General features: G+C 40.3%; 1 protein-coding gene across 3 annotated transcripts; it reads right to left on the reverse strand.

Moving 5' to 3' along the window:
• Window positions 1–399: 399 nt before the first annotated feature.
• On the reverse strand, window positions 400–13,299 carry parvg (parvin, gamma). 3 transcript variants are annotated; one of them, XM_066705328.1, is made up of 13 exons: window positions 13,018–13,299; window positions 12,251–12,331; window positions 11,924–11,988; window positions 11,460–11,562; window positions 10,683–10,826; window positions 9,154–9,269; window positions 8,875–8,930; window positions 8,659–8,684; window positions 7,887–7,945; window positions 7,553–7,621; window positions 7,292–7,393; window positions 4,620–4,692; window positions 400–2,589 (listed from the first exon to the last, which is right to left on the reverse strand). In XM_066705328.1, the coding sequence occupies exons 2-13, from the start codon at window positions 12,327–12,329 to the stop codon at window positions 2,516–2,518; spliced, it is 966 nt and encodes a 321-aa protein (XP_066561425.1). In that variant the 5' UTR covers window positions 12,330–12,331; window positions 13,018–13,299; the 3' UTR covers window positions 400–2,515. The 3 variants fall into 3 exon arrangements, with proteins under 3 accessions (XP_066561425.1, XP_066561424.1, XP_066561427.1); XM_066705327.1 differs by having other exon boundaries at window positions 7,887–7,948; window positions 13,018–13,291; XM_066705330.1 differs by lacking the exon at window positions 4,620–4,692 and having other exon boundaries at window positions 7,887–7,948; window positions 13,018–13,293.
• Between the last annotated feature and the right edge of the window lie 3,415 nt (window positions 13,300–16,714).

The following is a 16,714-nucleotide window of genomic DNA, read 5'->3' on the forward strand; positions in this document are numbered from 1 at the left end:
GCCCTGGCTGCCCTTTGCAAGTAACACAGCAAAGACAAATCCATGTATTTGAATATTTACCTACATAGAAAAAGGGTTTATCTGTGAGGTGAATTTCCCATCTCACATAATCGTTCTTGCTCCCAGTGTCGTTAAAAATTATTATTATTATTGTGCCGACATCGGACCTGGCTTTACACTCCATGTCAGACCTCTGCCGTTTCAAATGAAATGCAGTAATTTCAGATAAGGAAGTTTCATTTTTGAAATTCAGCACAGCAAGGCTTCAGGCAAGGGACATACCTCCATGTTTAATATCTGATCCACAGAGAAATGTATGTTTCATTGACCATAACAACTGATTTAAAAAAAAGTATATTTCTCTGGCTGTGGCAGAGAAAAAAGGCACAGACAACCTAGTGGTGTTTGATTTATTTATTTGTTATTTGGCTTGTAATGCCCAGAGGGGGAATCATACCTTTTTGAAACAAAAAAAAATTATATATCTTTGAAAATAATCATATACATATATTTTTATCTCAAAGTAATAAGAGAAAAAGACGTGCAGCATTTAAAAGCATTTAACATGCAGAAGAACCATATTATACTTCATATCTGCCAATGGGGAACGACGATCAGGGAACTGAGACTCAGTGAGTGCCATCGTAAATCAGTGCTGATGTGTTTTCTTAATCATCCCCAACCCACTCCCTGCCACCCCTTCATAACCCAATCAGCACATGTCTGAGGACACTCACTCCTCGGGGAGCTCAGAGTTGCTTTCAGCCGGCAGTCTTTATTAAAGCCTCCTCGAGGGACAGCTGAAGGAGCACACATTACCCCCACGTTATAGCCATGCATAAATTCCCATCTAGAAATATGAAAAATAATTGCATGCAGAAATTCCCCTCGCTTGCCACCTTTATCTCCACAATCTCTACATTCCGCAGCTGTCGGAGGGACACTTTAATAAAGATGGGCAGGGCTTAGTGAAAGGTCTATTAAGAGCTCGTTTACCCATCATTGTGTTTTAGGCCGTTGGCTAAATGCACAAGTCCTCTACGTGGCCGTCCCCAGATGGGCGAAAATCACAATCCATTTATCTGAAGGAGATGCTTGAAAGCACTGCAGTCTGCTATGAGTTTGTGTCTAACGAACTATTACTGAGGACTTGACATTCAAGGTCATTAACTCCAAGACTGTGACTGAAGGAACTAGAAGCAATGGGCAAGTGGATTGTGGAGTAAATACTACCAGTTTCAGTAAAGTGAGTCTGAGGTGAAAACAGTTCACAAGCAAAATGGGAAATACAGGCTGTGTGTGATCTCTGTCCGCTGCTGAACAAACAAGCCGGCCGTTGTATACAGGTAAGAAAGTCTCATTCTGTGTATGTGTCACAGCTCTAGAACATGGCAAGGGAGGAGGCAAGCTACTTACATTGGCACATTAATCCATTTATCTGCTTTATTGATCATGTTTAATTGATTTCTCTCTTGCGGAGACACAAGACACAAGTGACGGGCAGCCACACAGGCAAGGCTCCACATCCGCAACTCAGGAGTGCCACCTTGTGGAGAAACAAAACCACTGTACCTGCTTGTCTAACAACAACACAAAAACAGACTATCAAGAGAATGGTGCTTAATTTCAAACATTATTGACATATTGACAATGATCATTTCATATTGATTAAATAATTAGATACAGGACAGTTGTTTCCCACATAATGTACAGTTTCATGTTTTTTGCTGCTTTTTTTAAGTCCTCATCACTGTTGCCATACATCTTGTTCCCAGCCACAGGAATCATGCACTACAACATCTGGCACCTCATTAATAAGATCTTCAGAGATTGAGGGATGCTGGTGCTTTTATCCATCTCCCTGATGTTCACGCACATGGTCTACAAAGGTCAGTCAATCATATTGAGGTCTTGGGTGAAGAATAGTAAGGCTTGTGCAGAAATGTCCAGAGACATGTGCAGGAGCACCTCAGAGTTTGCAGTTTATGGTTAAGACTTTGTGGATTGAAAGCAGAGCTAAAATCAATTCCCCTTTTCCTTGTTTTGCAGTTTTCTGTTATGTAAGAGGCATCTTGCATTAAAATAATACCAAGGTGCTTTCTTGTATTGGGTTGGAAATATTAGTTTTTTTACTTTATTTACCCCCAGACACCCATTCTCAAAAGACAGGTTCCATATCCCATGATCTTTAAACCCAAGATGTGCGTTGAAGGTGTGGACAGACTGGAGCATTAGCTTTTAGTCTCTTCCTGTGGATTAAATGAACCATGAGGGGTTGCTAAAGCTGTCTTGAAAGTTACAGAATCCTTAGATTTCTTCAAAGAATAGCGAAAGAGATGCACACAAAATAAGTCAATTTTAAAAAGATTTGATCCAAGAAACTCATCCTCAGAAGCAAACAAAGATCATTGATTCCTTGCAAGGGTTCAAGAGGTGTATGACCAAAAGTTCACAGGATTCGACAGCAGTCAGAGGAGGGCCTTCTCTAAAAGAAGCCCTTTCATTAAAGCACACTTCATTTGAATTTGAATCTTTTAAACAGGGCGTACAGCACTTTCAGTGTCGCAGATGAATCCAACGAGACAATGTCTGCAGAAAAGAAGAAAAAAACACTTTAACTCGAGTTCATCTTTGGTTTCCACCAATGTATCATTGTCCTGAGAATTCTTCTCTTTTGTGTCTTTTGCACAGGCATTGGCACCCGAGGGCACACATGCACGTATAAGCAAGTAAGATTAAAGCTTTGGAAAAGGGAGTATATCATCTTATTTTTATATTTTGAACACTATAATGTGAAAAGACTGCTGACACTGAGTCACTGGGATTATGTGCCAAACGGTTTGATGCTGTTGTTTGGATCAATACAATACTGTCAATCAGACAGGCCAGGTGTCCAGTGCAGTTTCTTTCCTTTCATGTCTAAAAAAACACAGGCAACAAAAGTGCCTGAACGTATCCAACACACTTTGCTTCAGCTTCAAGTGCCTGTGATTTTCAATTTCATTGTTAATATCTTAATTACATTTTAAGTTTAATAACTTTTTTTGACTTCTGTCAGATAGTGCTATAGGTTTAACAGCTGTATCTGCCATTAGGAGATGCCATTTCCAAGTAGCCAAGAAATACTCATACTCAAACGCCAAAGCGCACACATTGCTAACCTCACAAATATACCAACACTGGCATGGACAGATTTCCACACACACTCAGACAAATACTGTGCATGGTTTTCTGTTGCTGTTGATTGATTTGTTTGTTTATTTCTTCTCTAGACGTCTGAGTTCATGTATTGAGCTTCATTTCAGGTTAGAAATTGACCGTGTGGTGCGGGGGAGGAATTTCCATTCAATTTTAAAAGGGCCAACATCACATCAATTTAGTTTATTTTTATCCACGAACAAAAATAATAAATAAACAAATAATGTGAAACCTCGGGAACTCATTTCAGATGACCCCCAGAGCAGCTGATGCATCCAAACTTTCCTTCTTCCGGACACATTTTCGATCTAAATGCTAAATATATTCCATCCTCCAAAACCACACTCCAGGGTGTTTTAATGGAACGGTAATATATGATCCCTATAAACTGTCACATGGGAACTGCCAATTCCATAAAATCCCCATCTGTATCAATATGATTTGCTTTTAATGCACAGTCGTTCTGAAAGATGAGGTCACCTGAAAATCTTAAAGGAAGTCTTCTCAGAATGGAAAACCATCCATAATGAGAAAAGATGGATTATTTAATTTCAAATAGAAAATCCCACAGCTGAGACATTTAAATAGCATTTCACCTTTGTAATTCCAAATAAACCATTATCCCTTATATGTATTGTGTTTTTTTACGGGTTGCATTACCATAAGTACCCTTAGTCACCCTTCACATTCCCTTTGGGGAATTTGTCATGAAAATGTAATCCTTATTTTAAAGTATAGATGAGCCCAGTGGACACATACAGGATAAATGATAGCTATGCAAACAAACGTTGCTGAGACAGGAAGAAAACAACTACAAGAGTCAAATCCTGTTCAACAGACATCTCCAACCACTTATTATGCTGTGCAGGCAGAGATGGCTCAGAAAGTGGAGGACAAAACTTCGGATCTTCTGAGAGATTGTCAAAATGTTGAAATGTTCACACAGTATAATGTTAGTGGTAATGTGACAGTTTTTTGATATGATGATTCACTAAAGGTGACAATAAAAGTAGGTCTTGAATAGACAGCACTGGACTAGCCTAAAAAGTACAGCATTGTTGACTGATGTTTGAGGTAAAATACAAGTGCGAAACTGTTGCATTTGGCTTTGGAGACAGATAAGTGGAAGAGATAAGAGTCTGAAAAAGAAGGGATCCGAGAACATACAAAAGTCTGTGACATCACTGAAAGTGTCAAGATGTTAAAATGGCAATGGGCTGGAAACATTGCAAGAAGAACAGCCCAAAGAAGCTATAGAACAGATCCCAAGAGATGAAAAAAAGACAAACACATAAAAGAGGGTGTGCTGGCGTGACCTCAAAAACAAGACCCTGTACATCAAAACCATTGGAAAAATTGTCCAGCAGTGGATCTATAAAGGTTAATGATAATACAGTATATAGAAGGAAATGTACACCAACCTTGAGGTTTGACATTGGGCACCTGCAGCTCTCTGTCACTCATCAGGTCCAGGGCCAGGGTGACGTTATGCAGCTATACAGTGAGGGAAAAAAGTATTTGATCCCCTGCTTTTTTGTATGTTTGCCCACTGACAAAGAAATGATCAGTCTATAATTTTTTTGGTAGGTGTATTTTAACAGTGAGAGACAGAATAACGACAAAGAAATCCAGAAAAACACATTTCAAAAAAGTTATAAATTGATTTGCATGTTAATGAGGGAAATAAGTATTTGATCCCCTATCAATCAGCAAGATTTCTGGCTCCCAAGTGTCTTTTATACAGGTAACGAGCTGAGATTAGGAGCACTCTCTTAAAGGGAGTGCTCCTAATCTCAGCTCGTTACCTGTATAAAAGACACCTGTCCACAGAAGCAATCAATCAATCAGATTCCAAACCCTCCACCATGGCCAAGACCAAAGAGCTGTCCAAGGATGTCAGGGACAAGATTGTAGACCTACACAAGGCTGGAATGGGCTACAAGACCATCGCCAAGCAGCTTGGTGAGAAGGTGACAACAGTTGGTGAGATTATTCGCAAATGGAAGAAACACAAAATAACTGTCAGTCTCCCTCGGTCTGGGGCTCCATGCAAGATCTCACCTCGCGGAGTTTCAATGATCATGAGAACGGTGAGGAATCAGCCCAGAACTACACGGGAGGATCTTGTTAATGATCTCAAGGCAGCTGGGACCATAGTCACCAAGAAAACAATTGGTAACACACTACGCCGTGAAGGACTGAAATCCTGCAGCGCCCGCAAGGTCCCCCTGCTCAAGAAAGCACATGTACAGGCCCGTCTGAAGTTTGCCAATGAACATCTGAATGATTCAGAGGAGAACTGGGTGTTGTGGTCAGATGAGACCAAAATCAAGCTCTTTGGCATCAACTCAACTCGCTGTGTTTGGAGGAGGAGGAATGACCCCAAGAACACCATCCCCACTGTCAAACATGGAGGTGGAAACAGTATGCTTTGGGGGTGTTTTTCTGCTAAGGGGACAAGGACAACTGCACCGCATCAAAGGGACGATGGACGGGGCCATGTACCGTCAAATCTTGGGTGAGAACCTCCTTCCCTCAGCCAGGGCATTGAAAATGGGTCGTGGATGGGTATTCCAGCATGACAATGACCCAAAACACACAGCCAAGGCAACAAAGGAGTGGCTCAAGAAGAAGCACATTAAGGTCCTGGAGTGGCCTAGCCAGTCTCCAGACCTTAATCCCATAGAAAATCTGTGGAGGGAGCTGAAGGTTCGAGTTGCCAAACGTCAGCCTCGAAACCTTAATGACTTGGAGAGGATCTGCAAAGAGGAGTGGGACAAAATCCCTCCTGAGATGTGTGCAAACCTGGTGGCCAACTACAAGAAACGTCTGACCTCTTTGATTGCCAGCAAGGGCTTTGCCACCAAGTACTAAGTCGAAGGGGTCAAATACTTATTTCCCTCATTAACATGCAAATCAATTTATAACTTTTTTGAAATGCATTTTGCTGGATTTTTTTGTTGTTATTCTGTCTCTCACTGTTAAAATACACCTACCATTAAAATTATAGACTGATCATTTCTTTGTCAGTGGGCAAACGTACAAAATCAGCAGGGGATCAAATACTTTTTTCCCCCACTGTACATATGAAATGTGTATGTGTTAGAGACAGGTTCCTTATCAGACATTCATGATCACAGAACACATTTTTGTTTTCTTGCCTGATCCTGCTCTAATCAAGTGTTCAAACTCTTCTGTATAAACATTTATAATTACATTTCTTAGCAGACGTTGTGGATAAGGATTTATACTTGTTACAATACATCAAATTATTTCTACATACAGGGTACAGCAGCAGTGTCCCCCACCTTGGACTAAACCCACAACCCTCTGCTCAGGAATCCAGAATATCCACACTGATTTTTCTTCTTATATATTCAAATCATTGCACTTTGTTTTACTGCTCTTAACGTATGCTTTACCATGGTATACCACAGCAAACATTTATACAGCACCAGCCAAGGAGGTCTCACACTCTGGATCTCCCTCCCACACACAGTATTGAGGTTGTTTTTTATTTTGAAACTAAGCTGAAGCTCTCTGTGAAGTTTCTCTGTGCATTTGAATCCCAATCAGCTCTAATTTGGGGAGCCCCTCTTGTCACACGGCACCTGTGGGTTTTTGTTACAGCACTTTAAGACCCCTTGAGGCGCTATTCAGAAGGCACAGGAAGTCAATTTGCACTGGTGAGGCATTTACAGAACAACTGTGTGTGTGTGTGTGTATTCCCTGGCCAGGAAGGGTTGGCTGCGCTTTGGGATACAATTATGGGTTAATCGAGGTGGGGGGGCACTTTGAAATCCCTGGAGTGCAAAAAGTTATACGTAATTTAAACGGAAATTTGCATCCAAAGAACAGTAGTCTTATGTGTAGCTTCACGGCTAAAGAAGTGCTGAGTGCTGTTTTCATACAGTTGTATTTTCAGTTTGCATAGAGGCTGAATTAATGACACTGCACCTTAGATTAGATTACCAAAATAGGTTATAGACTTGTATACCACTTAAAACATGAAATAAAGAATAGCAAAGTGAAAGGAGAGTGAAATTACGTGCTTTTATAACTTGGGGGTCTAAACCAATTGCACATCTCTCACCATTTCGGAGTTATTGGAAGGATTTAAGTAGAATTCACTCAGATGAACAAAGTATCCTTCCAGCTGCCCGATCAGCAAGAGCAATATAACCCCATTGCCAAACTGTTGAAAAGAGCAAAAATATCAGGTTTGAATTCTTACACTTTTTTGAATTCGATCTTTGTCTTTCATTAATAAAACAGTGCCATTCTATTAAACTCTCTTTCTCTTAACCTCACTCTCACAATCTCATTCTCTTTGTGTGTCAAGCAAGAAACATACCTGTGTGTCCATGTCAGACACTTGTAGTCCTAGGCGGGCCATGTTCTTGTTCACAAAGTGTAAAATTGCCTGAAATAAAAAAATGAATATACAAACATTAAATAAATAATTAAAAAAAGGAGTCATACCTTCCACAACAAGTCACAGGCAGGTGACAAGTGTTCCTAACTTTGTTCATTGATATCTCGAGATAACATAGGATCTTAATATTACAAGACATGATCTTATCATCTCAACATTGCACGTGTGAAATCAATGATCTCATGATGTGATTAAGTCTACTCTGCTGGTTGTGGTAGAGGCTGAAGTAGCAGTAAATTTCACCACTCTCTACCTGTTTCACTGTGATGACTTTCTGTGGGTCCAGCTTCAGCAGCTCATCAATGGCATCTTCTGCTAAAGACAGAGAAGAAAAACAAATAAAGGAACCGCGAACCGAGAGCTGAGACTGAAACCAAAAAGGATCAGTGGGATGGTTGTTGTCAAACTGGTAACAGATAGATTTGTCCTTGTTACAATTATGCTTAGTTGAGATCAGATGGGCAACACAGATTCTCTATTCTCCTCCTTCAAGCAGCACAGATGCACTATAGTGACAAGTAGAGTTGAAGGCTAATGAGATTGTTCCCGCGGCCAACTTCTCGGCTTTTAGATCGTAGAACAAAGAGAGCAAGCAGCTGGCAGCCAACATGTTGATGTCTCTGATCGCTGGTTTAGTAACTAACCCCTGGAGAAGACAGCAGCTAAAGCTTGCATCGCGAGACTGGGCTGCTTTGCTTCGGTCAAAATAGCAGAAACAACAAGCTGCTTCTTTTTTTAACAAGCCGACAAGAAACGCCAGAATGTGCACAGAGGAGCTCCAAGAGAGTTTGCAATGTGCTCTGAGATATATTAAGCAAAGTTAACAAGAGCCAGGTTGGTTGTGACATTTCCTCTCTACACGATAAGATGTGAGGGTGTGCGTTGACTGAGGTGATATTTGAATTGAATTGAAATCTTCGGTTACAAAAGAGCTCACACATGCCAAGATGCTACTGATTTATATATCCCAGTATTATCTCATCAGCCTTTTCATAGCAACAAAGACACAATGTTTCCAGACTTACTTTTAGAGTTCCCATCCGAGGAATTACTGAGAGAGAAGGAGAAAGAGAGACTTTATGATTTAACAAGCAATAAATCAAAACATTGACAAATCATCACAGTTCAAACAGACACAGCTGGTGTATCCAACTCCAAAACTTTTACTTTTAAATTCAGTCTGGATTCAAGACATAGGAATCCTTGTCAAAGGCATTCGTTTGTACACAGAGACTACCTACCTTGATTCAGTGATGTTCTCTGTATATTTCTCAGATTTAATTCCACTTTTGCTCACCTGTTGGAAAAAAGGACATATGCATCATATTTTGTGACGTAATAGTTGGTTCTATGTTTTGGAGAAATTTGTTGACAAACATAATTTCAATTCAATGTTACCTGGACACATAAGAGACATGTAATCACCAATTGAATCAATTACATTGGATTCCATTTTCCATCTTGAATACAAAAGAAAAGGGGAACTTGTTGTTGCAGTGGGAGTTAGTGAAAGCTCCTACCTCCACGATCACAACTTCCAGGGACACATTTTGGGGCAACTGCTTCTCTGGCTGGAACTTCTTCACCATGGCAACCAGTAGATGCAAGGTGGCCAGCAGGTCCCGGTTGTGGATCACTTGAGAAGGGAAGAGCAAAAATGCACACAGACTCACTCTCAGCTGACAGGGGGTCTTTATGTCCAAAGAAACATTGCAAAGGCTAACTGGAAGAAGCCCCTTAGTGGGTTCCATCTCACACCCTTCAAGAAACGACTGGATGGCATCCTTGAGAATGAAATGGCCGATAACCAGCAACCAAAAGAGCCTGCGAGGAGGGCAAATAGATCTCCTCTCTATTTCTAACCATTTTAATCTTCTCCCTGGTATGACAGGAACTGTAATAGCAAATTTGCTTTTATAACTCATTCCCCTGAGGTCTCAAGAGTGTTAGAATCACTTGTGCTCAGGTCTGTGGCGGGTATAAAACAATATATTAAACAGTTTTTTCCCTTATCAATATTAACCCCCACAAAAAACAGAAGTACCTCAGCACAAACTACTCCAGGAATCAACTGAGATAGAGTTAGTACTGTACATTTCCTGTTACAAACATGCATTTGAAAATATTTGCCACACAAGATTCTGTGCCTCAAATCATTATTTTACAATTAAGTATCATGGCTTCAATACTGCATAACTTGAACCTCACACTTACTGCATTGCTGTTTTTCTCATGGTCATTTGTAAAACACACATTCCAGCAACACAAATAGTGTTCCTTTGTTGCTGAGGTAGTAAAAATAGAAAATTCTTTCACAGCCTTAGGAAATACATGTTTTTCCCCTTCTTCTTCTGATCTATATTTAATATCTTCATACCCCGACAATCTAATTACTGTCACTACTGCGTCTGTCCGTGTTAGGGCAGCAGTGGAGCTAATCTAAATGTGTGCAGTAAAGTAGGAGCGGTGTTGCATTGTAATGGTTTTCTGCACATTCTTTTGACAAATAAGAATGCGCACTTGAATATTAACAGGTACAAAATCGGCCCGGAAACAATGTGAAACTGAGTTTGATCAGTCACTATATTTATTGGCCACCTTACTACACCACTACAGGGGTTTTAAGGTCTGCAACAATATCAAACCTCTTCAAGACAGTTGTGTTTAAGACCTCCTATGGTAAGTTGAGTTCAGAAACAGCTTGGGAATTGTTTAATTTCACAGTTGTGCAAAAGGGAAAAGAAATATAATGACCCAGGAAGTAGCTTCATCATATTTACCCTCTGCCTATTTCATGTTAGGCAATGCTATACACGCATAGTATTTAATGCTGCTCTACCTTTAACTGTTTCTGCGTGTCACTTCCTATTTGGGGAAGCTGTACAGGATAGTGGTATCATGGCATTTTGCTTTTGTTTGTGCTAGTCAACTGTGTGCACAAGAATTCAATAGAAAGACACAAATTAAAGAAAGAAAGAAAGAAAGAAGGTAAGTAATGCCATAGAGGGGCAGCATGTGTCACTGCACTGTGGCACTCTGGAAGACTCACGGGCAACATTCCATTTCTGCACGGCCTCCTCTGGCAACCCCAGACTCTTGTGCAGGGCCTCCAGTATGATCCCCAGCTTACGGGTCTGAGCCACAGCTGTCAGAGCAATTTCATCTACCTCCAGCTTCTGCTCCGCCAACCTGGCTGGGGAAGACAGAGAAAATGGACTGCGCTGACCAAATGACCTCACAGAACTGAAGTGGAAATTTCTCTCAGTGTGAATATTCAATTCTATGTTACGATCACTGTATATACATATATGGAGAGAGAGAGAGGGAGAGTGATTGTACGTATTGTAAACAATTGTATAATCACAGACATAAGACATAGTTCTGAAAAGGTGCTGCCAAATTGACTATTTTTGGAGTCTATCTTGTTTGTGAGCATGATAAAGCTTTTTTCCAAACTTGGTAGGTACTGGATTTAGTGTGTGTGTGTGTGTGTGTGTGTGTGTGTGTGTGTGTGTGTGTGTGTATAAACATGCCATTGTGTTGCTCTCTGCAGTGTTGCCAGTATAAGAAAAATACATTTCTTATGATAAGCCATCTTTTTGTTATAATTTTTTGTATTATGTGTCGGCCTGTGTGTGTGTGTGTATATATATATATTTATAATAAAAAAGCATGTAAACAACTGCCTCATGCTGAGTTGGGTTATTGAAGCAGAATAAAATGTTTGTGGACATCTACTCTTTTTGGATTCTTTTTTTCTCTCTTTGTGTAATTATTCCCATATATTTCTGTGTGTTATTTTGTGTGCTGGGGAGTGGCGTCTTACCCAGCAGGTGATGCAGGACAAGCCCATCGTAGATGTCTTCCTCCAGACTCTGCACTACAATGTGCTCCTTCTTCAGAGTGTCATTGATCCAGTCAATCAGAACCTGTAGACAGATCCATACGGTCTATTTTGAGTATCAAGATAAGAGAACAGTGCACAAAGGATGCCAAAAAAAGGGGTCATGAATCTACACAATGGACCAGCTCAAACTCAGTTTTTGTATCACAATTCTACACTGTGGAGAAAGCAACATTACCATGGCAATTAAGATACCTAAAGTGCACAACCAGTAAAAGTATGTAATTTGTGTCTAATGATCTACATTCAGAAGTCAATATTATTATATTTATCTGCCAATTTATTGTACTGTATGCTGTCCAGTCTGTGCCACCTTTAGCATTCATGATGTAAATATTAAAATCACTTGCAAAAAGTAGGAACAATTCGGCAAAAGACAACTTTACCGTTTTCAACTCCTCAAGCTTGGGATCCTTCAGAGAGCTGGGTTGAATGATTTTTCGTTTTTCACCTGCATGTATTATAGATGAAGGATTAAAACAAATGTAAAAATAAGTTGAAATAAGTTTAATTTATTTCTATTGCAATGCATCATTTATGAAAATCCAATCGAAATGCAATTCTTTTTACAGGGCGTTCCACTGCTGTACCTGGCAGACAATTAATTAAAATTACCCAATTCATAATAAATGATTTAATTAAGGTTTCTACTTTAAACATGGCTGCCCGGAGAATTTGTGGGGAGCAGTGGGGATCTGAATTTCGGTACTGACCCAGAAAGCCTTCCAGATCCTCTGATGGTTTGCTCCGTAAAGCAGCTTGCCCAAAGATCTCATTAAAATCCGCTTCCATGTCTGAGTCAAGAAGGAGAAAGGATACAGGACTATTTTGAAAGAGGCAGTTTTTTCAAGTATCATTCATGTTCACATGCTCCTTTCAAGTCATAAACATGCTCATCTCCAAAAATAGAAGATGACATCTACAGCAACTCTGTTGTTCGTGCAGACCTTGCGATTCATTCAGTACCTTCGCTGCACAAACTTCTGACCCTAAGGTTCAATTAATTAGTTTTACTGCTAGGCTGGCCAATACATGCTCTGTATGCACACACCATATACTCAGACCTTCTGATAACAGGGTCAACGTCTTTTATCTTTGCAAAACGCAATATATATTGGGCTACACAAATGGCATTGTGGTTTCCTGAGTTGCAGAGACTCCAGGGTGCAGAATTTTCTTATTAATTTTTTTTTTTTTTTATTACCAACTTGATTTAAAAAGAAAAGAATTTCATAGAATTTCTCTTTGCAGTGTGGTTATAGATTCATTCTTTTTAATTTTTCTTTCATCCTGATTGCAAATCTCCAAAAGGCCAGAGAAGCACAATTAACCAACAGTCTACATTCATTTATATTCCCGTGCATGTGTCATTGACACCATAGCTGAAAGAGTATTACTGTGCTTCTCTCAATCAGATACAAATTACTGCACTGTCCAGGATAAAACAAACAACGAAACAAATCTAAAAACATTAACTTACCTCTTACAGGGAGTTACTGTGTGTATGCACTGCACTCAAATGAAAAGGAGAACTCCCTTTGCAGTAGCTTCTCTCTTCCTGTGAAAAGTGGAACTGAACGGCTGTACAAAAGTGTCAGGACGGTGCCCACAGATGACAAACACAAACAAAATCTCTACAAACGAGCAATGCACATATATACCTATGGATAAAGACGTGAATACATTTAAGATTTAATTGAAGACTCACGGGAAATGACTGCCCTTTCACAGAAATACCTAATCTAAGGTTCTGAAGGCCTACGACACTTCCTGTTTCGACATTGTGGTTTTTCAAAAGAAGCTGTTTGGTGTTTGTTTGTTTTTTAAGCGACAAAGTAGCTCAACTGTGGTATTTTGTGGTTTGGATTTGTGAATTAAACCCCTGATGCAAAAGCCTCAGCTTGCATAGACCCTTGCTGTGCCTCATAGAATAAAGGACTGTTCATACACCTTAGGAACAATTTGTGTACCATTCTCAGACAAATAATTGGTAGTACTGTGCAGACAATGCTATCCTGAATATTACAGCTTTATAAGCTCCAAATCTGTAATTACACCAGCCTCTGTGTTCACGTTACAAGCCAGTGGTCTCCAGCCCAGGTTCTTGATAGCTCCAACTGAGTTAGTTTTATAGTGCTAGTGATTGATAATTAGGAACGTCACTTGTTCAATTAAGAGAACTATGGTCTTTGAGGAGCTGACTGGTAACTGGCCAGGTTTCTTACATAAGAGCTGTTGAATTTTAAAACACAAAAAGATCTATTGATTTCAGATGTGCAAAAAGATTCAGGAGTTCTAAAAGGTTTGGAGAGGGTTCATTTGTTTAGATTTTTAAATCTCATCTCTAAACTAAAAAGAATTTTCAAAAAATGTATTTTCGGACACAGGGAAGAGGTAAGACTGAAGCAAGAGGTCTCCATGGTTACTTGGGACAAGGCACAGATCTTCACTTGGGAGCAGGGGAGGCAGAGAGAGACATTCACCCTCAGCCCAGTCTGAATTTCACAGATTGAACAAACCTTTTATATCCCCCCAAAATTCTACAATGTGACCAATTCAGTGGTGGCTTCTTATATACAAAACTATATATACACCGATCAGCCATAACATTATGACCACCTGCCTAATATTGTGTAGGTCCCCCTTTTGCCGCCAAAACAGCACTGACCCATCAAGGCATGGACTCCACTAGACCTCTGAAGGTGTGCTGTGATATCTGACACCAAGACATTAGCAGCAAGTCCTATAGTTGGGAGGTGGGGCCTCCATGGATTGGACTTGTTTGTCCAGCACATTCCACAGATGCTCGATTGGATTGAGATCTGGGGAATTTGGAGACCAAGTGAACACCTTGAACTCGTGATTAATCAGACCAGGCCACCTTCTTCCATTGCTCCGTGGTCCAGTTCTGATGCTCATGTGCCCATTATAGGAGCTTTCAGCAGTGGACAGGGGTCAGCATGGGCACCCTGACTGGTCTGTGGCTACGCAGCCCCATACGCAACAAACTGCGATGCACTGAGTGTTCCGACACATTTCTATCAGAACCAGCATTAACTTTTTCAGCAATTTGAGCTACAGTAGCTCGTCTGTTGGATCAAATCACACGGGCCAGCCTTCGCTCCCCACGTGCATCAATGAGTGTCGCCGGTTCACCGCTTTTCCATTCTTGGACCACTTTTGATAGGTACTGACCACTGCAGACCGGGAACACCCCACAAGAGCTGCAGTTTTGGAGATGCTATGACCCAGTCATCTAGCCATCACAATTTGGCCCTTGTCAAAGTCGCTCAGATCCATACGCTTTCCCATTTTTCCTGCTTCTAACACATCAACTTTGAGAACAAAATGTTCACTTGCTGCCTAATATATCCCACCCACTGTCAGGTGCCATGATAATGAGATTATCAGTGTTATTCACTTCACCTGTCAGTGGTCATAATGTTATAGCTGATCGGTGTACATTGTAGTTGACTTGTCTTTTGGTGTCTACAAAATAGTTTAGGAAATTATAGTCATAATAATCATAACTTCATTTAAAGGGCAGGCCTCACTCTGATCTGCTTGATCTGAACCTGACCTGAACTGCACTTGTCTTACAGTGCTATTTGTAATAAGTAATAACTATCTTCTCTAAACATACATTTCTTCCCACGAGACTCACATAAATCAAGCACTTGTTTCAACACAGTTCGTATTGACAAACCTAGTGATTCACTGAATGCGAGTCTAGTAGGGTCGTACTTATGAAAATACACTGTATAAGTGGAAAACAGGAACAGAGAATGACTACCAAAAACGTATTTAAAAAAAAAAAAAGATTACAAAAACCCAAAAGGTTATGGCACACAGGGAAAATAGAGAAACACACTCCTCCATCAACACTTACAAGAAAGAACAAAGCAGAACCAATTTTCAGGACTTCTGCATTTAAAGGATCATCGTACTAAGTGTGTGTCACGGTGGAACAGTGGTCGGCACAGTGGTTTGGCCAGGTGCTCTGGTTTCATTCCAAATCCCAAAGACACCCTGCTTAGGTTGTTTGTCTACTCTAAATTGCTGTGTGTTGTCTTGTCATGTATTGTGATGAACTGGCATGTACCCTCCCTTGTAGCCCTGTGACTGCTGAGTTAGGCTCTGGCTCATGAAAGCCTATTCTATATGAAGAATTCAAAATGGAGGGAAATATGGATAATTTTGCTGATGGACTCCACTGTGTTCAGCAAGACCCGTGTTTCCAGTCAGGGACAGTTTCTGAGGAAGATGTCCATATGAAAAACAATATATTGCATATCCACATGTATGCAATGTTTAGTACTTTTTGTTTTAGAGCACAGGTTTCAAGTATACCCCTTTGTTATTACAATATAACTCCTAACAGGAATTACACACATCCCTGAACTGGTAACCAAGCAATAATAACCCACAAGGTTGTAGGGAACAGATGAGCCATTTTTGCCTAAACTGTTAAACACTGTCAGCCCCTTTTCAGTTATAATGGATGTCAGAGACCAAGTAGGGTGTTATAAAACCTTGTTCAAGTAATGAAGGACTACTGAATTGATCAAACAACCATACATGTACAGTTGGGGGAGAAGAAAATAAAATAAAAGTAATCTGCAGGGTCTAATATTTGTTGATTGGTTGGTTTAAGCTCAAATGCCTGTAATTAATGGGCCCTTCACTACAGCACCTTCGTTTCACACCAGTCTTAATGTTAAGAGAAGACAGAATGCATGACAGCTGTCCTTCCTCAGAAAGATGAAGTCAGTGGCTTGTGACTGTTGACAGTGTGAGCTGTTTTGCTTTGAGAGAGTGTCATCAGCCCATCTGTCAGTAAAAGGGAGAAGCGGTAAACAAGGCGCTAAACGTTAAGTGAAAATGTCATCACATGCCGTTTTCACTTGAACGAGAATGAGCGATTCCACAAACTTATGAGATTTTTAATTATTCATTCCTTCCAAATGATTTTTCGGATGCTATTTCTTTTTACTTCTTCCATTTGTCCTCCCCCTCAAAGACGTCAGAAAGCGACAGATGCAGGCGGGATGTCAAAACAAATTTCCCCACAGACACATTGCATTTCACAACTTTTCCATCTGCCGTGCCACTGTTCTCACCGAAGATGATGTTATCGATTCCATGAACAGTTTTAGTCAGAAAAGTATGTGATTATG

Source organism: Amia ocellicauda, chromosome 5 (assembly GCF_036373705.1).
Source record: "Amia ocellicauda isolate fAmiCal2 chromosome 5, fAmiCal2.hap1, whole genome shotgun sequence".
In the NCBI taxonomy this organism is placed as follows: Eukaryota; Metazoa; Chordata; class Actinopteri; order Amiiformes; family Amiidae; genus Amia; species Amia ocellicauda.